Source organism: Hypanus sabinus, chromosome 12, assembly GCF_030144855.1.
Source record: "Hypanus sabinus isolate sHypSab1 chromosome 12, sHypSab1.hap1, whole genome shotgun sequence".
NCBI lineage: Eukaryota > Metazoa > Chordata > Chondrichthyes > Myliobatiformes > Dasyatidae > Hypanus > Hypanus sabinus.
The window spans coordinates 85,408,921-85,436,017 of record NC_082717.1 but is presented as its reverse complement, the minus strand read 5'-3'; the positions used below and the strand labels follow the sequence as shown (position 1 = coordinate 85,436,017).

Here is a 27,097-nt window from a genome sequence, read left to right as displayed (position 1 = left end):
CTGCCTAAGTCAGGTTGCCCCTCTAAACTTAATCACCGGAGAAGAATGGCATTTGTAAGAGAGGCTACTGTGATGCCAACCAGTCACTCTGAGTGAGCTGCAGAAGTCAGTGTCAGTGGAGATGAAGTTCATGCTCCACAGTCTCTAAGGCCTTGCGTAAAATGCTATTTCTAAAAGGAAGAAGCCCTGGCTTTTTTTAAAAAAAAGAGCATATCCTTGCTCATAAGGACTTGCAAAGCATTGCTTAGAAGATACTGTAAAGACGTGGAACAAGTTCTTGTAGCCGGATGAGAATAAAGTGGAACTTTTTGGCCTCAACATTAAGTGGTATTTGTGGTGTAAATCTAATACTGTGCATCGTCCAGGTAACACCATTCCTACAGTAAGGAATGGTAGAGGGTAGCATCATGCTATGAGGATGCTTTGCAGAAGGAGGGACTAGAAATGCCCAAATGCTGGTAAATGCACAGATCCTGGATAAAAAACCACCTATCCTCTGCCAGAAAGCTTAAACTGGGAGAAAGTTTGTCTTTCATCAGGTCAACACCCAAAGCAACAACACACATAAAATGCTGGTGGAACACAGCAGGCCAGGCAGCATCTATAGGGAGAAGTACTGCTGACGTTTCGGGCTGAGACCCTTCGTCAGGACTAACCGGAAGGAAAGATAGTAAGAGATTTGAAAACAGTGGGGGGAGGGGGAAATGCAAAATGATGGGAGAAGACCGGAGGGAATGGGATGAAGCCAAGAGCTGGAAAGGTGATTGGCGAAAGTGATACAGAGCTGGAGAAGTGAAAGGATCATGGGACAAGAGGCCTCAGGAGAAAGAAAGGTGGGGGTGAGCACCAGAGGGAGATGGAGAACAGTCAAACAACTAAATATGTCAGGGATGGGGTAAGAAGGGAGGAGGGGCATTAACGAAAGTTAGAGAAGTCAATGTTCATGCCATCAGGTTGGAGGCTACCCAGCCGGTATATAAGGTGTTGTTCCTCCAACCTGAGTTTGGATTCATTTTGACAGTAGAGGAGGCCATGGATAGACATATCAGAATGGGAATGGGACGTGGAATTAAAATGTGTGGCCACTGGGAGATCCTGCTTTCTCTGGCGGACAGAGCGTAGGTGTTCAGCGAAACGGTCTCCCAGTCTGCGTCGGGTCTCACCAGTATATAAAAGGCCACACCGGGAGCACCGGACGCAGTATACCACACTAGCCGACTCACAGGTGAAGTGTCGCCTCACCTGGAAGGACTGTCTGGGGCCCTGAATGGTGGTGAGAGAGGAAGTGTAAGGGCAGGTGTAGCACTTGTTCCACTTACAAGGATAAGTGCCAGGAGGGAGATTAGTGGAAAGGGATGGGGGGGACAAGTGGACAAGGGAGTCGCGTAGGGAGCGATCCCTGCGGAAAGCAGAAAAGGGGGGGAGGGAAAAATGTGTCTGGTAGTGGGATCCCGTTGGAGGTGGCAGAAGTTACGGAGAATTTTACGTTGGACCTGGAGGCTGGTGGGGTGGTAGGTAAGGACAAGGGGAACCCTATCCCGAGTGGGGTGGCGGGTGGATGGGGTGAGGGCAGATGTACGGGAAATGGGAGAGATGCATTTGAGAGCAGAGTTGATGGTGGACGAAGGGAACACCCAAAGCACACTGCCAGTGCAACAATGGAGTGGCTTCAAAGGAAGAAAATCAATATACTTGAGTGGCCCAGAGTTCTGACTTTAACTCGATCAGACATCTCTGCCAAGGCCTCAAGGCTGTCATACAATGCTGCTCCTCAACTAGCTTGGCACAGTCTGTAAGGAGGAATGGGCTCCATCATTTTCAGCAAGGCTAATAGAAACTTGTCTAAAAAGGCTACTGGCTGTAATAGCTGTGAAAGGTGGTTCAACTAAATACTGAGCAAAAGGGTATTGAACTGCTGACATTTCGATTTCTGAATTTTTAGTTTTTCATACTTTACAATTATCCCTGGGTTTTTTTACCCCCCCCCCCCCCACAGGAGAGCCCCAAAAAAAAAGGACATGTGATTCAGAAATAAAAATTCTCAGTTAAGTTGCTCGAAATCCCTGCTTGTAATACTCATAAGAACAAAGGGTTGGGAGCTGAATACTATTTCAAGGCACTGTAAGTCCCCTTCCCTCTCTTTGTTCTTCCAAAGGTCAATAGAGTTCTCCATATTTTTTCTGGTATTTTTTTTCCCCCCTTCAAACAGCATTCCTTGGTGTCATTAGCTGGTCAATATTGTACTGCTGTTTTATGGGAGATCACTTAACTGCTTGCAGCAGTGAGCTCTCATCAAAGGTTCTTCATTTATTTGTCTTGAGCACTCTGGGACATCATTTAGGCTGAGAAAAGGGCAATGCATGTGCAGATCTCTCCTTGTTGCCTTATCCAGTTGGGTAAACAACCATCACCTTGTGTTGTACTTATTTGTGAGCATCGGGAAGAATCTGGTCTTGAGCTTCATTGAAGAGGAATTTGCTGGTCTTTGGCTGGTGTCCTGTTGGAAGGAAAGAGGGATCGGCCAGACTTGACATGCTACCTGGAAAGGAGTCAGTAGCATTGGCAGGAGTCATGATGACCTTCAGTTCATCATCTCATAGGATCTGTGCCTGAAGGACATTGGGGAACTTTGTTGGTTTGGGGAAAAGGAAAGAAATTGAAAGAGCTTGATCAAAGTCAGAGTGGCTTGTTTTGTAATACTGCCAGTGTCCTTTATATTGGCATCCAGAAGGATACATATCCTCTGTGGGATGTTGTATCTTTTCTATTAATGTCTCTTCATTGGGTAAGGGGAAAGACTAAGTACTTGGGCTCAGTTGGTTTGAGATTAATTGTGGCAAGGTTTGGTGGTGTTTTAATTTTGCATCTGAGAAAATACCTGCTTTTGTAGTTGATCTTGGCAGCAGAATTTAGTCCAGATTTCCCAGTTGGTATTGGGAAAGATCATTGATACTGCTTCCGTTTAGTACTGAGTAGCAGCTGGTATCACCATTGGAAGTTCCCTTTCATCTCACACACGCTAGTTAGTGTCTCATAGCACTGCAGCTCAAACTCAGGCCCTTTGGCCCATCCAGTCCATGTGAACTGTTCTGCCTAGTCCTTCTTACTCGTACCCTAGCCATGGCTGTCCCTGCACCTCTTGACCATGTACCTTTTCAAACTTCTCTTAAATATTTCAATTGAACACGCATTAACCACTTCCATTGGCAACTCATTCCACACTCGCACCATCCTCTGAGCGAAGAAGTTCCGCTTAAAAATTCCACCCTAAACCTACCTCCTCTAGTTCTCTTCTCACCTCAACCCCAGTGAGGAGGAAAAGCTTGCTTACATTTACCCCATCTATACACCTCATAATTTTGTATACCCCTAAGATCTATCATCATTCTCCTGCGCTCCAGTGAATAAAGTCCTAACCTATTCAACCTTTCCCTATCACTCAGGTCCTCAAGTCCCAGCAACATCCTTATAATCCTCTGCACTTTTTCCAATCTTATTGATATCTTTCATATAGGTAGGTGACCAGAACTGTGCACTATACTCCAAATTAGGCCTCAGCAATGTCTTGTACAACTTCAACATAACATTCCAATTTCTGTACTCAGTTCTTTGATTTTCAAAGGTCAATCTTTACGACCCAGCTTATCTATGATGCCACTTTCAAGGGATTCTGAATCTGTATTTGTACTTAGTTGAGTAGAAGCGCAAAGTAGAAATGTTTGATTTTACCAGTTTAAAAAAAAGTTTAGGGTTATTTTGGAAGCTTTTAAATTACGATCTAATTAAAATGTATTCTTGTCTTTGTCAACAAATGGGATCAATGTTGGAGGCATGGTAGGTTTTGATTAGTGCAGAATTAAAGCAAAGACATTTAAAACTGCATCAAAGTGGGTAAGTTCCTTGTGAATTATCACTTACTGTAATTAGCTGTATTACAAGATGCTGATTGCAGTGTGGATTGTGCATTTGAAAACATTTCAGATTTTGGACTTGGAAGCTGAGCTAATCTTTAATATACATCTTGTTTTATTTCCATACTCTTTACTTAAGCTGCACCCAGATCCAAAGCACTAATTAATCCAGGCCTTTATTTTACTTTTGGAATTGACTCTTCCTAAATCCAGAACTGCTCTTTCATTTAAAAAGAAAACATCTTGTGAAGAACATGAAGAAAATCAGTTAGACAAAGACAGTTAGCAAAAGGCAGAAGTGAAGAGCAGGGTGTTATTTAGGATCCTGATATTGTTCATCTAAGGCCCTCGGGGTTCAATACTGTAACTCTTGGAAAAGAGTACCCAGAAACCACTGAAAAATGTCGGTAAAGTTTACAAATGATGGACTAATCTTAATATTGATGCATGCAGTGTGTTTACATGTGGTAAATATGCTGGATGGTCATTTGTGATAATGAAGAAAACCTGTAAGAGATGTGTGAATAATTGGAAATTCTAGACTGTTGGGAGGAAATGATCTGTAAACGGATTAGTCTGTCACTTCTGAAACTGTGACATAGGATCAATAGCCAGAGTGTGCGTTGCTTCCAGTGAAGTAGTTCTGAAATCTAGATATGTTTGTCAGCAACAAAGCTTGGCTGCTAATTTGTACACATTAAGCGTTTCAAGGAAAACAAAATGGTGCACAAGTCTTTCTTTATCATTGCATTGGTAGAGTGACAAAAATGCATGTCAGGACAGTGGTGTGCTCTCTTCCATGATGTGGGAATTCAGGGAGACCTCCAGTACCCCTGATGACTACATCTGCGAGAGCGGCATCCATTTGCAGCTCCTTATAGACCGTGTTAGGGAGTTGTACCTGGATGACCTACTGCTCATTTGGGAGAATGAAAGGAGTTTGTAGATTGGGCAATGTGGAGGAACTGGAGAAGTGCAGAGGTTCTGAAAGAGGATTTTTGACCCACAAGTTTAACGCTGCCTGGCTGTCTGAGTTCCACTATTTTCTTCAAGTGTGTGCCATGATCTGAATGACCACAGTAACAAACTAGTGAATTTATAATTTTCTGCTCATGCATAGAGTATCCTATTAAAGTTTTCTGAGTGTTGTTCTGGAGTTCATGACAAAGTGCAGAGCTAGGCATCTTATTTTTGGGTCTGTCTCATGTTTCATATTGGACATCCTGTAACCTGTGTTCAGTTTTCTATGCAACTTCAAGAATAATTCGTATGAATTCAGAATGAGCTGCCGGAGGAAAAGGTTGAAGCATGTACTATAGCAGGGGTGGGCAAACTTTTTGACTTGAGGGCCACAAAGGGTTCTAAAATTTGACAGGGGGGCCGGACCAGGAGCAGATGGACGGAGTGTTTTGGTAATACACCTCATAAGAGAAAATAAAATATCATGGGATATGTAGAAAGCATGTGCTTTAATTTCAATTGAAAATGAACAAATGCATTACAAAATATCTGTCTTTGAAGTCCCATGGTATTTAGCTATTTATTGAAATGACTTTTAAAACACTGAAAATTAAATGAATAAAATACAGCTTTTTTTAATAGTAACAGTTATTATTTTAAAGCACTGAAAATTCTGTTATCCTTCAAGATATTATCATCATCACTCTCCTCCTGACTGTCTTTATTTCAAAAACGGTAGGAGATGCAGGTCTACTTGTCCTGCTCCTTCTTATTCAATTGTCCCCTGTGCCAAAACTCAACGACGACCCGCACAATGACAGAACAGTGAGAGCGCGCTAGTATGCGGAGCTCTGTGCTCGCAAATCCCCACAGGCTATCTTCCTTAGCCGGAACGCTGGCTAATTGTGAGCCGGTTCGGATGTGCCAGGAAATGGGTCGCCACAAGGTCACCAAGTAAAGCGCAAATGTGGAGTAATACGCTGCACCTCAACAAAGGTCAATGTATATAGAGTGCGTCATCTATTGGGAAAACGCCAGAATTGCGGGGAAAAAACATTAACAAGGTTTATTAATATAATTTCATCAAGTTCTGCGGGCCGGATTAAAAAGCTTAACAGGCCACATATGGCCCGCGGGCCGTAGTTTGCCCATGCCTGTACTATAGTATCATTTTAATGAGCACTTGGACAGGTACGTGACCTTAGAGTAGAGGTTCCCAACCTGGGTCTGTGGACCCCTCGGTTAATGGTAGGGGTCCATGCATTAAAAAAAATTGGAAACCTTTGCTTTAGAAGGATATGGGGTGAACAAAGGAAATTGGGAATTGTTGGGTGGTCGGTATGGAATGTTGAACCAAAAGACCTGAGCTGTATTGCTCTATGACTCTGACAGTGTCAAGTGTGCAGTTATGTGTCCAAGTGATGGTAAGGGATATTGTTCAGGTCCTGGTCAACGGAAATGTTTGTTTTCTCTGGTCTGTTGGTCTTGCCGTCGAGTTCTAATGTTGCCGCAAGCGGATGGAGGAACATTATTATATTTAATGCAGACGTTCCAGTGATGGATCTCATGTGCTCGGTTGAATGCCACCAACTGGTGTTTGTTCACTTGTACTCCAATCCACAGCACTTGGCTCTGGGCCCTTTAAAGGCTGACACCCTTCATCTTTGGTTGCTAGTTTCTGGTCTAATTGACCTTCATTTTCTGGTGGCTACCTTCATCCAGTGAGCAGAGGTGCTCATTGGAATCACTCTTCAGAGAATCAGCACAGAACCAAATGGGCTGAATGGCCTCTTTTTCATGATTCTATTTGAGTTGATTCAGTAAATTAACTCTGGCTGTTTTTACCTTGAAGCAAACACTAACAAGCTGTTAAACACCTGCATTGTCCTGGCATGCAGATTTCAAAAAAGGGTGCACAAGAGAAATTAATTCAAAAGGGCCAGGCAACATGTAAACCCTAGGTTCCACCAGGCAGCACTGAACATGCTAGGGCTTTGTTTCCTTAGATTTGTTTTAAAGGTATTTTTAAAAATTATCTGTGTATTAGGTTGAATGGATATTAAATTGAGTGAGCAAACTTACATTATCACCAAAACTGGGTGCGGGAGAAACTAACTCAGATTAGGGAATGTAAAGCTTGTTAACATTTGGGCTGCTGAGGTAAACCAATTGATATCGGAAATGGTCAATAAAGAAATGGAGGGGTGTGCAGACAACTGTTGGGAGAATGTTGGTGTGAACGTTAAAAACTGATTTGCCTGTTTGGTTGAATAACTTCTGAAATACTTAAACTTAGAATCAGAATCAGGTTTAATAGCACTGGCATATGTCATGAAATTTGTTCTTGTGCAGCAACAGTAGATTGCAATACATAATTTTAAAAAAAACTAAGTATATATAAAAAGTTAAATAAGCAGTGTAAAAAGAGAGGGGATAAAAAGTAGTGAGCTACAGTTTATGGGTTCAATGTCCATTCAGAAATCTGATGACTGAGGGGAAAAGTGATTCCTGAATCAGTGTGTGCCTTCAAGGCTCCTGTATCACATCCCTATTGGTAGCAATGAGAAGAGGACATGTACTGGGTGACACGGGTTCTTGATAATGGATGCTGCCTTTTTGAGGCATCACTCCTTGAAGATGTCCTGAATGCTGGGGGTGGGGGCTGGGGGCTGGGGGCTCGTGGCCATAATGGAGCTTATTCTAGGAATTTTATTCTTAGACCCAAAATGGTCATTCTCAGAAACTGAATTTTGAAACTTGTTCCAATAATTGATGTTTGAGATTCCTTCTAATGGGAGTAGAAGGATAAAACACTCTTGATCCGAAGGGGCAGGTGGAGAATAAAAGGAAGTTAAGCTACTTTCCCATTTGTTAAGGAATCCAGGTGTATGGAAAGCATTGTAAAGTTAGTGCTGGATGGTGCTATCATCTGTTTCTTGCTTTGTGTTAATATGTTGATCTTGTGCTCTTTAGGACTATCTTGACTGTATCATGGACCAATCAAGGCTCCCCCTGGGGACAGAAGACCGCTTGGCCTTGTTTGGGAATATTGGCGACATCTATCGCTTCAACAGGTAAGCTGGTCCTGCTGTAATAAATCCTCTGTCCTCTGTACTTTTCCCCCTTGCACACTTTCCATCCGTGCTGGGTTGAGCATCAAGCTAGCAACTCGGCCTCGTAAAAACAAGAAAGCCTGCAAAAAAGAATGCCATCACAACGATGTCCCATGACTCCGCTCAGAGTTAAGGACTCTCTTCTTCTTCTTTTTCTGGTGAATTGGCTCACAGATACCGAAATGCAAACTGTTCATTTCTGCTGTTCTCCTCTCAAATGAGATGTGATTTGAAATGTTAGAACCCCATTCAGCCAGTTTTGAAAACTTCCTGATTTTTCATTGCTTGACCAAAGGCAGACAAGCAGAGCCCAGTGTTCTGGGATTATTTCTCTTGTACCACTCTGTCTCTTCTTTCTTCCTTTCAAAGTACCTACTAAAACACTTTTTTACTAAACAGCTGCTTCTAATTCGGCTCAGTGTCACTGTAATTCAGCTTAATGTAGAGGAAGTGAGAGAATGGGAAAAGCACTGGTCATGAAGAAGAGCAAGGATCATTGAAGGCGTAGCTGGAGGACATAGACAGAGCTGTGGAATTGAACTGTACTGTGGCTATTCGCCCCATCCATTCTGTCAGTTCTAACCTCAAGTTTTTACTGGATGCAATGACAGCATAGCCCAGCCAATCCAGAGGCTGGTCAAAACCCATCGCATCACCTGTGGCAATTTTATTGATAGAAATTTTGTCAACAATGTTGACCACTGTACTTAATGTTCTTCAGGAAGGGAAATTTGCCATCCTTATCTGTTCTGGCCTGGGAGTCTCACAGGCATTAAAATGGTATCACAAAACACTAAATTTAAGGGCATTTAGGACAGGTTGATGAATGCTGGCTTTCTCAGTGATGCCTTGGTCCCAAAAGGATGAAGTCGTTTTGTCCCCCATCTAGTTCTACATCTTTTTAATACTTTGTAACAACAACCGTAGAATCAACTTCATTAACTTGCAAATAAAAATATTACTGAGAACATGTTAGACCACACTTGGAATATTGTCTTCAGTTCTGGATGCCTTATCATAGGAAGAATGTGGTGCTTTGGATTTTCCAGAACGCTGTCTGGATGACAGAGCCCATCTTATGAGGAGAGTTTGAAAGAGTGCTGGTTTTTCTCTTGGAAGTGAAGTAGGATGAAAGGTGATTTCATGGAGGTATACAAGATAGAGGAGGTACAGACAGAGTGGACAAGCAGTGCATTCTGCCCAGGGCAGTAATGGCTGACATGAGGGGCATAATTTTAAGGTGATTGGAGGAACGTGTAGGGGGATGTCGTGGGCAGGTTTTTTTTTGTAACACAGTGATGGGTGCATGGAGCCCCTTGCTAGGTGTGGTGGTAGAGGCAGATACATAAGGAGTGTTTAAGAAACTCTTGAGCGCATGGATGTAAACAAAATGATGGGTTATGTGGGTGGGAGGGGTTAGATTAGTCTTGGAGTAGATGAAAAGGTTGGCACAACATCATAGGCTGAAGGGTCTGTACTTTAACACACTGCTGTATGTTAACAATTATTATTTCATTTCATTGAATTTGATAGATTAGAGTTAGCCAGCTGGCCTGGTGTTGCTTCTTTGGAGGAACTAACTAATTAGTCCGACTCCGCTGCCTTTTCCCCACTCTCCCTGCTCCTTGTTAAAAATAACAACCCCTTTTTGAAAAGCTGCTATTAACTTCACGTCTATCACCTTTCTCACAGTGTACACAAGATCTTTAAGTTGCAGAGAATTTGAATTCACGGTACAGTATTGGCCTATTTGTGACATTGAAGAATGAGACACATGGAGATATTTAGCGTGAGAAATATTTATTCAACACGGGCAGGCATTTGGGAGGAGATATGGTGGGAGAATTCTCTTTGGAATATCTGAACTCATTACATTGAGGTTTTCTCCTCAAGTAAAGTTAGCAACGGGTGATTTAAATACAGTTTTGGTATTTACATTACATGTTTACTTCAACTTTTTAAGGTGTAGGTATGTACTTCTGTGGAAATGCATATTTGCTATGGGAGCATTTGTCAACCAACAAGACTTCTGCATATTCAAACCTCTTTGGGAATCCAGAACCCTAGACACCTTTACCACAGTAAACAACAGTACTCATATTAGAGCATACAGTCTTGGAAAGAACACCAGGGGCAATAGTGTTCCATGGATGGTTTTATGGGATATTTTAGATCTCCTTGTGTATATAGAACAGTAAAACACAGAAACAAATCCTTTGACCCATAATATATGTGCCAACCATGATGTTAATTTAAACTAATGCAATCCACCTGCAGAACATTGAACAGTTGTCTTTCAGATTAATGTCTTTTGGAAAGAACTCTTCCTGCTCCTGAAGCATTTCCTCACATTGACATGATTATATGAACCTGCATCAGGCATCCAAGGCTCCTGGAAAGAGGAATAGATCTGCATTTTTCTGACTTGGGTGAGAGAACAGGATAAAACGGACATTGAAAGTAATGAAATATTTTTGCTGTCTTGCACATGTTAAGACGTGCAGAAGCGAAGACGGCTGAACATGAAATAACAGATTCAGAGGCACCTGATTCCACCAATGTAAATCATGTTATAATTCAAAGTGCAGCTTAGAAAGCAAACACGTGAGCAGTTGTAATATCTGCAGACAGTTTAGGTTCTTTCAGGATCGGTTTACATTTGCATTTCCATCAAACGTTTTATTAAAGTTTTCTGCTATGTAATAGTAACAAACGGTGCCCCAGAAACCTGGGTCCCAGAGTAATGACATGGCGTGGGGTGAAAACTAAGATTTGGTTGGAATGGGTTGATTCACCAGTTTGAGTAGGTCTTATCAGACATCTGTGCTGGAAGCTCAGCTTTTCAGTCTATTCATGAATGACTTGAAATGATAGCTACAAATTGGCCAACAGTACAAAGATGGTTGTTCAGCAGTTAGTGTTTGGACAAAAAAAAAGTAACAAAGCATCATAGGCTATAGATGGAAGTATTCATGGTGGGCTGACTTTAACTTTGCAATTGCTTTACCATACTCCATCTCATCATTATTCTCGATCCAGATTATCCAGATCACTGGCAAACTTATCATGTTGGCGCTTATTTCATTCCACCTTTGTGAATGTAGAGGGAGCCCAGCAGGGGACTGAGCACATAGCCCTGGGGCGCACGAGCATTGAGGATCAGGGTGGATGAAATGTTACAGCCGATTCTCACACACTGAGATCTGCTAGTCAGCAAGTCCAGAAGCCAGTTACCGATGATGGTGCCATGTCCAAGAGCCAAGTGTTGTACTTATCAGTTATTATGGTATGGAAGTCTAAACGATGGGTAGCATCTTGACGTGTATTCTTATGCTGAGGTGATCTAGAGTTGAATGTAGCACAAGGGAGATGGCATCTTCTGTAGACTTTTCAGTATGTGAATTGCAGGGGTCCAGGTTATCTGGGAGGCTGTCACTGATATGAGCCTTTTATCAATTCTCAATACACTTGTAATGCTCTGGTTCATATTTTTACTGTTATACTGTAGGCATTTCATTTAGCAGCTCTCTAAGAGCAGTCTGTTCTGCTTTCAGCCTGTTTGGGTTATTGTTGAAGATCAGGGATGATGAGGAATGTGAGCCATCCAGTTAGGATTATTGTGTGAAGGACCAACCTTAAAGGGCTGAGTAACCAAGATGAAGAAAAAGGATTACGATTCTGAAGGGGCTGGATAGGCCACTATGTTTCAAGGAAGCATCTCCCAAATTCCTTAATACAATGATTTTGGTCTTGCTCAATTTAGACTTCAGATTTCTGTTCTTTTCTTTCTTTCCAAAGTAGATGATTCTCATCTTTACCACATTACACTCTTCATCTGCGAACTTTTTGCCCACTTGCCTAACCAACTTGCACCTCATTATGCAGGCTATTTGTTTTTTTTCCCTAGACATTGTTAATCATAAAATCATAAGACACAGGAACAGAACTAGGCCATCTGGCCTGTTGAGTCTGTCCCTCCTTTACATCATGGTTCATCCATTACACTCTCAACACCATTCTCCTGCCTTCTCCCTGTAACCTTTTACACCCTGACTAATCAAGAATTTCTCAACCTCCGCCTTAAGTACACCCAATGACCTGGCCTCTACAGCTGCCTGTGGCAACAAATTCTACAGATTTCTGGCTAAAGAAATTCCTCTTCATCTCTGTTCTAAATGAACATTCCTTTATCCTGAGGCTCTACTGTCTAGTCCTAGTCTTCCCCCAATATAGGAAACATTCTCTCCTTATCTACTCTATCTAGGCCTTTCAACATTCAGTAGGTTTCACTGAGATTCCCCCTCCCCATTCTTTTAAGTTCCAGTGAGTAAAGGACCAGAGTCGTCAATCGCTCTTCATACGATAAGCCTTTCATTCCCAGAATCATTGTTGTGAGCCTCCTCGGAAACCTCTTCAATGTCAGCACATCCTTTCTTCAATGGGGGCCCAAAACTGCTCATAAATCTCCAAGTGCCATCTATCTTCACCAAATATTCAATCAGTTAGAAGGTAAACAATATTGATTTAAATTAGGTAGTATTAATTGTGAATTTTGATATTCATTGGATAGGGACCTAACTGATTAATTGATTTATTTCACGATAGAGCACGGAGTAGGCCCTTCTGAGCCATGCCACCCTATCAATCCCTGACAAACCTGATTAACTCTTAGCTAATTATGAGACAATTTACATTGACAAATTAACCTACCCCAGTGTGTATTTGGACTGCGGGGAGAAACCAGAGCACCTGGGGAAAACCTGTGCATTCCACAGGGAGAACGTACAGACTCCCTACAGACAGCATTAGAATTGAACTCAGGAGTGCCCTGAGCTCTAATAGCATTGTGCTAACCGCTACACTACCATGGTGGCCAGTTAGACTTGGATCCAGCAGTAATGAAAGATTGCAGATTTACTTCCAAAAAGTGAGATTCTGCAGATGCTGAAAATCCAAAGCAACATAGAAAATTCTGGAGGAATTCAGCAGTCCAGGCAGCATCAATGGAGAAGAATAAACAATCAATATTTCAGGCTAAACTCTTCATCAGGATTTGGTTCCAAGTTGGGATAGTAGACAATTTGGAAGGGACTTTGTTCCTGTGCACCTGCTACTCCCTATCCTTGGTGGTAGAGGTTATGGGCATTGGACGTGCAGAATAGCCACAGTGCATTTTGTGGATGGTACACTCTGCAGTCGAGGGAATGAAGGTTCAATGTAGTAGAAAGGGCACCATTAAAGAAGATATGACTGGTGTGGCGCTGGAGTTGTTGAAGTTGCTAGTATAAGTTTAGTACCCCATATCCAAAAGTGTTTTGGATTTTGGAATATATAATGAGATAGCTTGGGATCACCATCATTCCTCACTTTGAATTTATGTGCTACTGGTAAGCAATCTTTGTCTTACACCTGTTCATCACACACATGTACTTAACAGTAAACATTGTTACATACCATCAATATAATGTGTGCAGGGTAACAAAAGCAGCTCGGCAGCATTGGGAGAAAACCTGAATCAGCTGTTGAACAATGGCAGGCTTTCAGTCTTCACCTATGATGCTGCATCTTGATAAAAAGTTAACAGTGCATGTATTTGTATTTTACTTTCTTTAGGTTTTATGTAAGGTGTATTAGAAACAATCGGCGTCGTTTGGATTTCAGAATTTCGGAGTCCTCAACCTGTAGCAAATTTCTCATGCAGCTGACGTGTGCTTTTTATAGATGTGGGAAGGCTTTGGTGTTAAGGGACATGTCACTTGCTGCAGCATATCTAGCTGCAGACCTGCTCACTCGAATTGTGGCTGATCCAGTTTAAATTTTGGTCAATAGTAATCCCCAGGATTTTGAGAAAATTGGCATTGTTATTCTTTGTCAAGAGTAAGGGGTTAGATGCTCTTGTTGGAGATGGTAATTGCTTGGCAATTTATGATGAAAATGTTACTTGCTACTTTACAGCTCATGCATGAATGCTACTTTTTGTTGCACGGGCTGCTTCATGTTTTGAGCTGTGAATAGAATATAATGCAACTTTAAGTGCTATAATAGCAGGACCATTTCCTCCTGTGTTTTGGCCAATATTTCTCTCAGACACAGATGCTAGAAATCCAGAGCAACGCACAAAACACTGAAGGAACTCAGCATGTCATGCAGCATTTATAGAAATGAATAAACGGTCACCGTTTTGGGCCGAGACCCTTTCGATTTTGCTCCTCCCACTTGTCTCAAATAACTGGTTATCACAGCCCTACTTCAAGAGCACCTGATCTACGGATGGACAGCATTGCAACATGCTATGTTTCTAAAGTATTTTAGGATCATGAAGACTAATGTGGCCTTGAGGTTATGAAAAGCACTGTGGTTGTATTTTTAAGATGGTGTTACAAGCATCTAATTTGGCACTGAGTTATAAATTACAGATCAGGAGCTCGCGGAATGATATCTGTAGGTATTTATTTAAAATGCGTCTTTCCCTTTTATTTACAGTGAACTGCTTCATGACCTGGAGAGCTGTGACAGCGACCCAGTTGCAATTGCAGAATGTTTTGTAGCAAAGGTAAATGCTGCTGTGACCTCAGAGTAAGTTTGCAAGCTTGAAAGAAAGGCAACTTTGACTTTGTGTGCGTAGGCCCGCAATGTTTTTTGCTTCTTGTCTATCTTTAGAATAGCATGGCGGCTGTTTGACCCAATGGGTTCCTGGTTGTTTCCAGAGGAGGAATCCCTTCAGTGCCCATTCCCTTCTCATTCTGATGTACCCCTGCACATGGTCATCAATCCTCCTTTGGTTCTTTTCCTGTCAGCAGCCAGTTAACCAACCAACGGGAGTTTGGGATCAAAACATGAGATGTTCTGGTTTCCAGTCACACCCATGACATTCAAGTGAGTTATCAGGAAACGCTTTGGTGGAGAGCACATGTAGACTCCATATGGATGGCTTTCATGGTCAGAATCACACCTGGGTCCCTAGAGCCCTAATGGTTGTTCACTGTGCCACACCTGGCCGCATAGGTCAAGGAAACAGCCAACCGAATGTCTTTGGATCACCTGAGTTTAATTCAAAACTAACTTTATTAATATACTTCAATTCTATTTATTTGGATTGTGACACAATGGTGACTTCTTTTGTTTCAACAAGTATCTCTTTGATAATATCACATCAACTGGGGCCTTGTTGAGTTGAGGATATTATAGCATGGAAACAATGTCAAAACCGCGGGGTACAGGGTAAAGCTGTCTGAGTGTTGTCTGGTTTGACTCTGTTCGGTACTTTCCACTGGTCCCAGTTGAGACGTGAGAAAGCCTAACCTGTTGAGCTACATCTCTTAATCTGAAATCCGGGTGTTAACTCGTGACTCTTCTTAGACTCAGATGAGACTTGTAGCCAACAGAAACTCGTTCTTTCAAGTCTGTGTTTTCATGTGCCCACCCCCGACCCTCAAAGTGTTTGGAGGAGTTCCCAGAACTTTGTGCTGAGGTGTTTCCTGATATCACCCTGAACGTCATGGCATTCATTTATAGGTAAAGAATCTCTGTTCAGGACTTCCCCTCCAAAGAGGGGAAAAAATTCTCCCTTCCCCATGGGATTCATTTGAGCAATTGAAGTACTTCAGTTAAACATTGAAACGGAGCCTGTGCAGCCTTTGTGGAGGTCCTGTCTTGATGTGGCGTAGTCTTCACTGATGGTGGTGTGTTTGAAAACCCATCACAGGTCTAATGTATCTAACGTTGGGACATTTGCTGAACAAGCAGGGTCTGATGTGTTTATTAATCTTGATTCTTTCAGAGTGAAGAGTTCCACATCTATACACAGTATTGCACAAACTATCCCAGGTAGGTCTGCATTATTAACGTGAGGGCTGGACCAAAAGCTATTAAATGGTCAGTTAAGAGGGAAATTGTAACTTCATCCATCCCTTGGGGAACTGCTGTTAGTGAATGCTGGTTTTACATCATGCCCAATTTTATATAATGATGGCATTGGTTCAATCAGAGTCAAAGCAATCTTGTGTTTCCCAGTTACTCAATTAGATCAAAATTTCCTTCAAATTATCATGTAGACATCCAATAACTTGAACAATGCTTCTATTGCTTTTGAAGAAAAGGTGATATTTAAAAAAATTTATTTTTATCTTTTTTCCTTGGTTTCAGTTTCTCCAGGGCAGTCTACCAGAAGCTCTGCTGCCTCGCTTGTTTCTCTGTACTTTCACTGGAGCTAAACCTGGCAGTCAGCTGACAGCATTATAATGGAATCTGGAAGTTTAGATCTTAGAGTTGCATATTTTTCTTATGACATGAGAGAATCCCACTGAAACTATGCAGGCTATGGGAGGAATTCTATTAATCCCATTCCCTCCCTTTAAATTAACCTTTTCCATTCTGTCCATCAACTCCCTCCTCCCATCCCCCCCTCCCCAATTATCCTTTTGCTATCCGTCAATACTAGGGACAATTTATAGTGGTTAGTTAACAACCAGCATGTCTTTGGGATCTGGGAGGAAACATGGAGAACTCGTGCAGTCACAAAGAGACAGCATCCGCGGCCAAGGTTGAACACTCGTTCATCATTAGAGGACTGCAGTGGGGTTCAGTGACCATTATCTCACTCAGAATTATTTTTTTAAAAAACAAATTAAACAGCATGAAGTTTTTGTTGAATGAATGATGTGGAAGTTTTCTTTTTTAAAAAAAAGTGATTAATTTTCAGTTCTATCAAGATGTTTAAATGTGCTTTTGGACATTAAAGGAATATTTCAATTTTCCAGTCATGCATTTTGTATTTGATTTGGAGCCTGAAGCAAACAATGACAAAAGTGATCTGCTGTACTCCTTGCCAAGAGCAGAACTGATACTAGAGACTATACCTTGTTTCGATCTTTTGCTCCGTGCCAAAACTAAGCATTGAAGGAAAAATCAATTTTTTTTTAAAGTCTGTATTAAGGCAAAAATGCAATGTCATTAGAAGGCGCCGATCCAGCATCATGACTCAACACTAAAGTAATCAAGATAAGTCCATGTTTTGTACAAGAACTTGGATTTAACAGAGCCACTGATCTTTTATGTAACATGCAGGTCTGTAGCAGTGTTAACCGAATGCATGAGGAACAAAGCGCTGGCTAAGTTCTTCAGAGAGCGACAGGAGACCTTGAAACACTCTCTCCCACTGGGATCCTACCTTCTCAAACCTGTGCAACGCATCCTAAAATACCATCTTCTCTTGCATGTAAGTGCTCAGGCATTCTTGATCCCAAACCAGTGCAACTGAGGATTATTTTAATGGAAACTGATGCTGCCCTTCATTCATGTTACCTTGTCATTATAAGCATTAAAGTTTAAGTACCTGGCCCAGATTAATCATTGGCTGCCTCTGTTGTCTAGTTAAGGTGCAACATTTGTAAGGGTGCAGGGATTTTTATAGTCCCAAGAGACTTACTGAGCTCCACATAACTTAGTTGGATGACTGTGCCTTGAATGTTCAGGACATTGACCTTTTCATCTTTTTGATTCCAATAGTAGTCGTGATAGTGATCCTTTGGGTACAAATGTTTAATGTGTGGTGTGTCAGGCTGTTGGTAGAAAGAATGCCCAATCCAAAATGCTATATAAGTTATTTACTAACATGCTCGAAAGCTAAAAATAATTATTGCCAACTCTAATACCAGAACCAGTGAAAGTTTTGGACAGGTAGAGATTATTTTGGTGTGGTTGAGTTGTTTTTGAAGATTAATCTTCATGTCATTATGTCCATGGAGATAGGCGTTTTTGAAGTGGAAATAACTATTAACTGCCACATCAGAATTTTTTTTTCTAATTTTTCTGTTTAAAGACATTTTGATAGTGATTTCTGCCCTTCTGCATAATCTTTGCGAAAGCAAATAAATTTTGGCAGAATTTACTTGATGGCAGGCATTGGTCATTAAAGGGCCTGTTCTCCAAACGCTGGTCAGCCCATCAGTGCTGCCAGCCTCTGATTTCCATCTGCGCTCATGTAAATAACCTTGTTCAACCCCAGACCCAAATCACAATTGGGTTGTTGATGTCAACCTAAATTGTGGCCCTAGAGTGCGAAGCAAATGCCACAACTACTCAGTAGGACAGTTGCAATAGTCTCAGCCCTGGTTGGAATTGTCCGGGAACTGTGGGACCCTACTTGTTTCATGATCTGTTCTTCCTTTTGCCTATTGCTGTCAGGAAATAGTGAGCCACCTGGAGAAAGACACAGAGTGCTCCGATGTGGTGCAGGATGCCATTGACACAATGCAGAGGGTAGCTTGGCACATCAATGATATGAAGAGGAAACACGAGCATGCCGTACGGCTGCAGGTAAATCACTGTGAGGGTGGTGTTGCTGCTGCCAGGGTTTATTGCCCACTTCCATTGTGCTGGAAACCAGTTGTTACTCTTTATACTGCGAAAGATTTGATTCTGACTGTGATCCAGGGTGGAAGTCAGTTAACTGCAGTGAGCCATTTGGCTGCAAAAACTTGGTAAATCAGTCCACCCAAAATTGCCCTTCTCGAATATCCGTTGGGTAAAAGTGACTAAGAGAGCAGTAAAAGGGGTAAATAAGGAAAGGTACTTTTAACCAGGAGTCTGTTAACCTACTTTGTTGGCCATTTCCACAAGACAGTAACCAGTAGGGATATGTCACAGGATTGCTGAAGCAACTTGAGAAACTTGTGCAGTTAGATTGCAAGAGTAAATAGCAAATTAAAAACAAGGGAGCAAAATAATAATTATAATGTGAGGAGTTTGTCATGTAATTAGAATGTAGCCTCCTTTGATAATATTAATGCAAGTTCTAATTGTCAAGATGTATGTTGGTGGAAAAATTGGATTGTTTTAGGAGTACATATTAGACTAAATTTGTCTTGTCTTGAGTATAGATATTAAAGGGGTTGTATTAGGGATGATATAAAAACAGTTAGTAGTTCTTCTATATTTGACACATTTTACTCAGAATCCAGACAAGTGAGTTTAAGCTTTAAGCTATGAAGTAGATAACTATTAACTGAAAATAACGAATGCTGCTTCACACTGACAATTTACTTTTCGCTGAGTCATTAAATAGCATTGCACTATGCTGTTTTGTTGGTTAATCCCTCTGTGGTTTCCTACAAAGTGAGGTAGAAAAATAAGGTCCTGTTAGCAATAGATCTCATTGGGCGGCTTGGTACGTTCCATGGTTTGGGAGTTGACGCTACCAAAAGGTGGTCTCCTGTATGTCCATTTGATATGTTGATGGATGTCATCAAAACAATGACAACTCATCCATAAATAAACTTCCCGATCCAAAAGCAGACAAGCTGTGGATAATGGAACTAGCTCGCTAAAATGTTGCAGATTGAAAACTGAGGAAGGTGGATTTTAGTGGGATAATGGCTTTAAGGAATATAGAACCAAGGCAAGTAATTGACATAAAGATGCAGCTTAGGCTTGATGTTATTTAACAATAGTACAGGGCAGGAGGGGTGTTTTAATTGCATTAAATGAATTGCTTTATTGCCACTGTTTGACTGTATATCTGTGTTCTTATTAAGGAGATTCAAAGCCTGCTGACAAATTGGAAAGGTCCAGACTTGACCAGCTATGGAGAACTGGTCTTAGAGGGAACATTTCGCTTTCAGCGGGCCAAAAATGAACGCACTTTGTTTCTTTTAGATAAACTTCTTCTCATCACTAAAAAAAGGGAAGAAACATATGCCTATAAAGCTCATATTTTGGTAAGGACAGTTTTGTTTCTATCTGGGTCACTTGCATTTACTTAAAAGTGCTATGGTTTGCTATTGACAGTACAGCAGTGTATCAGAAAAGTTCCTCTGAAATGTTGTCTTTGTAGCCATCTATAACGTCAATCAGTAAAGTCAACCCTTTTCAGCTTTCCTGATCACTCTTCCATTCTACATCATCCATAACATATTATCACCATCTTCTGGAAACTCATTGGCTCTATTTCCATACAATGTAGTGAGAGGCCATTGGCCCAATTAATCCATGCCAACTTGTAAATACCATTCCTTTCAATTTTCCTGTAATCTGTCCTTGCATCCTCATCAACTCTTTCCAGATTCTACCACCCACCTGCACTAGGGGCAAGTTACAGCAGCCAACTAACTTGCAAACCTGCACGTCTCTTGGGACGTGGGAGGAAAATGGAGCACGCAGACGAAACCCAGATACCACACGGACAGCAGCTCCACTCGTTGCACTGTTGTGCTGCACAGCCCTTACCACACGGGCAGCAGCTCCATTCGTTGCACTGTTGTGCTGCACAGCCCAATAACATCGCATTTAAGGTTCTTCTCCTTTGGGTTAAAATGCTTACTGCACCCTCAGCGACTTGAATCTACAATAATGACCAATCGGAAGCATTCTCTGATCGTTTAATTTTGGTCCTCTGCACTCCCACCACTGGCAGTCGTGCCTTGCGGCATTTGTACTTTCCCTGGAACCTCCGGCTCTACTTTCCCCAAAACTCTAAATCTGTTTAATTGGCCAAGTTTCTGGTCACCTCGCTTTTAGTTGACATTGGCCTGATTAATATTCCTAATGGCACTTTAGGATGGTAAAGGAGCAATATAAAACCAATTTGTACATAATGTTTGGATTTTGTAGTGTTTATTGGATCTTGATGTGCACAATTTAACTGCCAAGTTCATAAGTGTGTGAAGAAGGCTAACAGTGTGTTAAATGCCGGATTGAGCTCGGGTTGAATGAAGTTGTAATGTTCTCTCTCTCTTCAGTGTTGTAATTTGATGCTTGTGGAGGTGATACCAAAGGAGCCTCTTGGTTTCAGTGTTTTCCACTACAAGAATCCCAAAGTACAGCACACAGTACAGGTAGGATAACCTCTGATTATGAATTTCCATGACCAGTAGTGTTCTATTGGACAAAGGTGGCTTGGTTTAGCGAACAAAATAACAGTCATTAACTTAATGTTCTAGAAGCAAATATAGTTGTATTATGCAAGAATGTGAAGCCAGAATTACCCTCCCCGAACCTTGTGCAATAGCAAGTTCCTATTCTCTCTTAATTCACCGCTGCTTAATTCTCCAATCTTTGTTCCCATCTGTTGAGGTTAAAACCTGGCCTCTGCAAATTGTATAATGTATAGTGATAATTCCATGAAGAAAGATTCCTCTTACATAGACTTATGTGCTTCAATTCACCTACCAATGCTACAAAAAGTGGATAAAGAATCCCCAAATGGACTTCAAAAATGGACCCGGCAGTTTCTTGAGGTTTTTAAAGTTCAAATCTATTTGCATAAGAATGAAAGCAGGGTATTTAGTCCTTTCAGGCCCACATTACAGTTGAATTGCTGACCCTTACTCTACAATCCCTTGGGATCCTTGTTCAACAAAATACTAGCTTTTGTCTTGAACTTTAGTGGGGTTTATGATGGGTAAGAATGAAGAAGAGGTCAATTGAAAAGTTCCAAGTTCTACTGTTTATAAAACATGCAGTGGAAATTTGGATTCTGTCTAGAAGTGTTTCTACATATGTCACATCATTTCAGATCCTCTCATATTTGTCACATCTTGTTGCAGGCCAAGTCAATGCAAGACAAGAGGCTTTGGATTCTTCATCTGAAGAGGCTTATTCTTGAAAATCATCCAGCCAAGATCCCAGCCAAGGTGTGAAATCAGATGACCCTAGTTAGCTTTAGGGAGACATAGTAGCAGAATTAGGCCAGAATTTATGCGACTTTTAAAGTTGATCACCTGTTTTGACAACAAACACAACCATGAGAATGGTAAATGTGCCTAGTATGTTGGACAGGAAGGTATTGCTTATAACTTCACTTCGTTACCTTGCAAACTTAACTTCAGTCAAGGCATAAAATTGGCCTGTAATTAGTGTAGTGGAGTATTTGATGTATGTAGGTTGTGACCTACATTCAGCTGAGGCAGCATGTCCATGGGCTGCTCTGTTATAACCCAGTGGGGACTGACACTACTAACCTAAATTTGAAGTAATTTCATCAGGAGAAGAAACTAGCCTGGTCAGGCATGTGGGTACAGGTACCACTTCATAATGTGATCATGACTACCAGTGTATCCCAAGAATCAAGAATTTGCCCAATGTGGTGAACACACCTAGTTATAATCTGTGGAAGACAGCCATTCCACCTAATGTTGTGGGCAGAAATTGTGCTCAAGCATTACCTTTTGTATCAACATGAAATAGGTTGGGAATATTGGCATGTAATAATTGCCAGAGTTCATTGGCACTTAAAATTCCACTATCTTTGGAGCAATTGTATTTGTTTTTTTGCAGATTCCACCAACATCCATTAATAAAATAGGCAAAAGTGGTACTGTGTGATATGTAAATGGTGGGTTGATCCAGATTAAGAGTGTCTGGAATCCTTGCTTTTGTATCTGGTGGGACCACAAGTTCAGTTCACATACAGCCCAGTTATGGTGTGGAGTGAAACAAACCCACTTTGCACCAAAAGCTGAAAGTTCTGGGTATGAACACACTCAGAAATGGTTTCTTAATTCATTTCCATTTTGTGCAATGAAGGCTGCTAATTGCACAGCCAAAGGCAAATTATTTGAAGCCCACATAATCATAATCAATTCCACATAGGATTATGTATTTGCCACATCCACCCAGCTGTAACCTCCAGTTATAGGCCTTTGTCAGCAAGCAGATTTGTAATTAATTCAATGTTGCTGGTCTTGTGTCTTGGTTGTGATAAAGCAAAATAATTAAATTTGATTGTGATCCTTTTAAATGGTTTTTGAAGTTGTTCACTTTGTTTTGTTTTCATTCAAGACTGGTCTTGTTTCCCAGAGTCTTGTTTTTACCCACTTCAAACACTTGCGTCTCTTGTTTGTTTCTGTAAGGTGGGATCTACAGGGCTGCTTTCAGCTGCTTTCATTTCTGACGTTAGCAACTGGTTGCCTGGATTGTGTTCAATGGCTAAAGAATCGCTATTTTTATTTACAGGCTAAACAAGCAATTCTGGAGATGGATGCTATCCGTGAGTATTGCTTGATTTGCTTTGTTTGAGGGTGTCTTGCCAATTCATTGTTCAATACTGATTGGCCTATTCTTCAGCTGCATATTAATAATGGCTATATTCTATGCATTGAAGGTGAACATGTTCCCATCTACGTTACGCCAGATCTGGACTGCCACACAGTCCCACACCTTGCTGAAACATCCAGAACATGCGAAGATGCACTCTTTGGGAAATCTTTTCCTTGGGAATAAGATCTAGTTATATTTGGTTGAATTCTAGCTGAAGGAAAAACATTATCCACTATCTATTGGGCATTCCATTTTTGTTTTTGTTTGAGCATTTGTCTGGTTGTCTCAGCAGTCACTCAAGTCTCCTCCTTATGAGCCTATTTGCAACTAGGTTTTACCATCGTTCTTTGCATATTTGCGGTAACCCACTTCGGCAACAACAGGTGCTTATGACGAACAGCCTGCATTTTATTCCAAAAACATTTTCAAAGTAGTTGCCAAACTGCAGAAGAAAACAGTGGGAAGGTTGACAGAACAGGAGAAGACTTGGATAAAGAGGAGTTTAAATCGAGTGGCTTGGTGCATAGTCTTCAACTGAAGTTACAATTGCCAGGGATTGGGTTGGGAAAATAAAAGGGTGGTTCCACAAGGACCAAGAGTTGGAGAAAAGCAGAAGTGCTTACAGGATGTACCGAGAAGGACGAGGGATATTAATGTCTGATTGGTGGTTTTGACCAAAGGGGCAAGACCTGGGCTTTTGGAACTGACCTAAGCAAGAGGATGAGGATCTAGAGGTCAGTGAATTCTGTTCTCAGCAAGGAGGAAACCTGGTACAGATTTATAAAGAATTAAGAGCAGGTAGTGTGGACATATTGCTTCTAACTGCATGGAAAAGGGGTCCAGCCACTTTGTAGGTCTTTGTTCTGCTGAAGGTTTTTGCCTCACATAGTGGTCATTCAGCCTATTATTCCTTTCCCCTCCAGAACTGGGTGTCTTCAATACTTGGCTGCCATGTGCAATGACAGTTTTTTTTCCTCACTGGTCGTTTGCTTCACAAAATGGTAATATGAACATTCTAGATGATAAATAACCTTCATCGAAGTTCACCAAACACTTATGGCTGAAACATCAACTGTTTATTCCTCCCCATAGATGCTGTCTGACTTACTAAGTTCGTCCAGCTCGGGGCTTTCAGTGTCTGCAGAACCTCGTTTGTGAACAGCCAGAGTAAATGTCTTGATCACAATATCATTTCCATTTCAGATCACCCTGGTTTCCACTACAGCCCAGAAGGCGAAAGGAAAGCAGAAGCAGAAGATGGAATCACACCACGCAGAGTCCGAAGGAAGTCCGGTATAACACAGCACCTTCACAAAACAAGTCTTTTACACTCTCCATTGTGACAGGCAGGATTTCCCAGTGGCCACCCATTTTAATTCCAATCCCCATTCTCATTCCGCCGTGTTGGTTGATGGCCTCTTCTACAGCCGTGATGAGGCCACTATCAGGTTGCAGGAGCAAAACACATCATATTCTACCTAGGAGCCCCCAACCTGATGGCATGAACATCAATTTCTCTAATTTACAGTGATATTCCCCCCTGCTCTCCCTTCCTCCTTCCATTACCCACTCTGATTCCCCTCTTACCTCCTCCTCACCTGCCTATCACCTCCTTCTGGTGCCCCTCTTCTTTACATTTCTCGCATGGTCCACTCTCCTCTGTCAGATTCCTCCTCCTTTAGCCCTTTACCTTTTCCACCTATAACCTCCCAGCTTCTTACTTCATTGCCTCCCTCCCCCACCCATCTGGCTTCACCTATCACCATCCAGCTTGTACTCTCTTCCTTCCCTCACCTTATTCTGGGTTCTGTTCCCACCCCACCCCACCTTGCTTCATTTCCTGTCTAGATGAAGGGTCTTGGCCTGAGACATTGACTATTCATTTCCATAGATGCTGCCTGCCCTGCTGAGTTCTTCCAGCATTTTGTGTGAATTACTTATTTCACAGAACAAGGAGTGTTGAAGGTGGCATATAGCTGAGCGCACTTGGTTAACCTGAGATGTATTCCTTCCTGGCTGTGTAGTCATGGCCGACCCTGTAGTGTCCAAAACTCTCAAGCTCCACCAGTTGGCTAACCAAAGTACCTTGGAATCTCAAAACTCTCAAATATGCATGTTGGTTCTCATCGCAATTCATGAATTTCTTTATCCTGCCTTGGGCAAGATCTGAGAGCTCCTTACCAACCGATAAACATTACAATAACACTTGCATCATACTATAGCAATTAACAGGAATGTCTTGCCATTACCATCGGTGTATATAGAGATGGGCATTAATTTAGTCTTGCCAATGATGCCCATGTCACTAAAGTTTTAAAATGTATGCAAATCCTCCACATGACAGTAGTAAATACCATTATGCAACTGAGGACGTTCTGTACTTGACTGCAGGTATATGATGGAGTTGGTGCCGACTTGGGTACAAGTCCTTTTGTTGACTCTTAATTGTTTTGTTTTGCAGAGCCATCAGCAAGAATGAAGACTCCCAAACAAATGGGTCAGTAACAAAACTTGTGATTCATTTACAATAATGTAACCTACAGTATCTTCAACTAAGCAAGTTTAAACTTGTAGGCATTTAAGTTCTTGAACATGTTAAATTGTGTTTTCTCACTAATGCCTTTTTCTTTGTGCCCTTTTCATATTTCAGATACCAGGCAAGACAAGGTAAGAATATGTTTGATTTGTGGGGCCAATTTTGATTATTAAAAAAGGAAACTGGGGAGGTCTGTGAAATGTTTTCAAATGGTACAAAATTGGGTTTTGAACTTACAGCTAAAGTGATTGATTCAAGAGAGTTGTTACTTAAATAAAGCAGTGAAAATAAGAAAGTAGATTTGATTTTAATGTAGAGTCTTTCATGACTTCCAGCTGTGATTAAAAATGTAAGAAGCCCACTTGGGCATTTAGAGTTGTCAATATCAATGACAACCAGAGACTAAGGTTAAGTGGTTTGGACTGCTTGTATTTTAGAAATTAATAGAATAGAACTTCATTGTCACTGCTCAGGACAATGGGATTGTGGTCATACTCCAGATGTTTACAATGCATGCAGTACAGCTTAATTTTAAAAAATCCCACACTTCCATGCAACAAGTGACTTGTAGCGTTCGTTATTCGGCTGCACGACTGCCCTCAGGAAGAAGTTGGTTCAGTCTCACTCCCGTGACCGAGATGTTTCTGTATCTCCTGCCAATTGAACAGGGATAGGATGGGTCTTCAATGATGTTACGAGCGTGCTGTAGACGTTGAGAGTTGTAGATTGTCTCCAGGTCCAGTAGTTGTGTCCCGTTGATGTACTGAGCCATTTTAATCAACCATTAGGAACATTCCATGCAGGCAGTGAATACCATGCGATCTGTAATAGATTGTAAAAGTGCATATCTTGTGGTTTTGTTTAGAAGGCAAAATCTGTTTGGGTCTTCTGGTGACCTGTTTCTCATTTCTCTCCATTTTCTGTTCCTCCTCCCTTATGTTGTTCTTGTGCATTTCGCAACTTCATGCATTGTATCTTCCTACAGCCATTGGTGATATAATGTAGCTGAGACAGCAAAATGCCTTAATAATCATCATGTCCCGTAGTATTTTAGTCAGTGCTGTAGTTTGAAATAAGCTCACTTTGCAGGAAATATTACACCTGTGTGCACACGGCAGTGTAATGATAACCGTTTCAAAGATAGCTGAATGATAAGTATAGCTTAGGGTATTTATTCTCTTCTATTTGTAGAAATCATCCTTGGGATTTTTCTGACCGTCTGAGAAAGTAGACAGGGTTTTCTGGTCGAACTAATCTAATGCCATCAGTACAGCACAAATGGTTCAAGCCTCTGATGTAGGATTCAAAATTCATTAGTTATGACACATCTTGAGGGCATCCTGAAGCTTCCCAATTATTTTATACAAGTAATTCACTTTGGGTGGGAAGCTTAATGGGTGTGGACCAGCTTGAATATAAAAAATATATTTAAAAAAAGAGGCATTGCAACATGTTTCAGCAACAATTTCACACAGATCAGTTAAGAGCTCTTGACTGCTTCTCTACGGGATAGTTAAAAGACCAGTCAATTTCTGAAGATT

At 41.4% G+C, this 27,097-nt stretch overlaps 1 protein-coding gene across 5 annotated transcripts in view; it reads left to right on the top strand.

Annotated features, from left to right (window-relative positions):
* Positions 1–27,097, top strand: part of LOC132403079 (pleckstrin homology domain-containing family G member 1-like) — a 193,291-nt gene that overhangs the window by 146,186 nt on the left and 20,008 nt on the right. For all 5 annotated transcript variants that reach the window (XM_059986348.1, XM_059986345.1, XM_059986347.1 and 2 more), the window contains 12 exons: positions 7,845–7,945; positions 14,468–14,537; positions 15,765–15,811; positions 17,051–17,201; positions 18,170–18,301; positions 19,519–19,701; positions 20,722–20,817; positions 21,529–21,615; positions 22,937–22,970; positions 24,224–24,313; positions 25,482–25,517; positions 25,671–25,687. In XM_059986348.1, the coding sequence (XP_059842331.1) occupies positions 7,845–7,945; positions 14,468–14,537; positions 15,765–15,811; positions 17,051–17,201; positions 18,170–18,301; positions 19,519–19,701; positions 20,722–20,817; positions 21,529–21,615; positions 22,937–22,970; positions 24,224–24,313; positions 25,482–25,517; positions 25,671–25,687 (1,044 nt within the window). The remainder of the gene's footprint in view (positions 1–7,844; positions 7,946–14,467; positions 14,538–15,764; positions 15,812–17,050; positions 17,202–18,169; positions 18,302–19,518; positions 19,702–20,721; positions 20,818–21,528; positions 21,616–22,936; positions 22,971–24,223; positions 24,314–25,481; positions 25,518–25,670; positions 25,688–27,097) is intronic.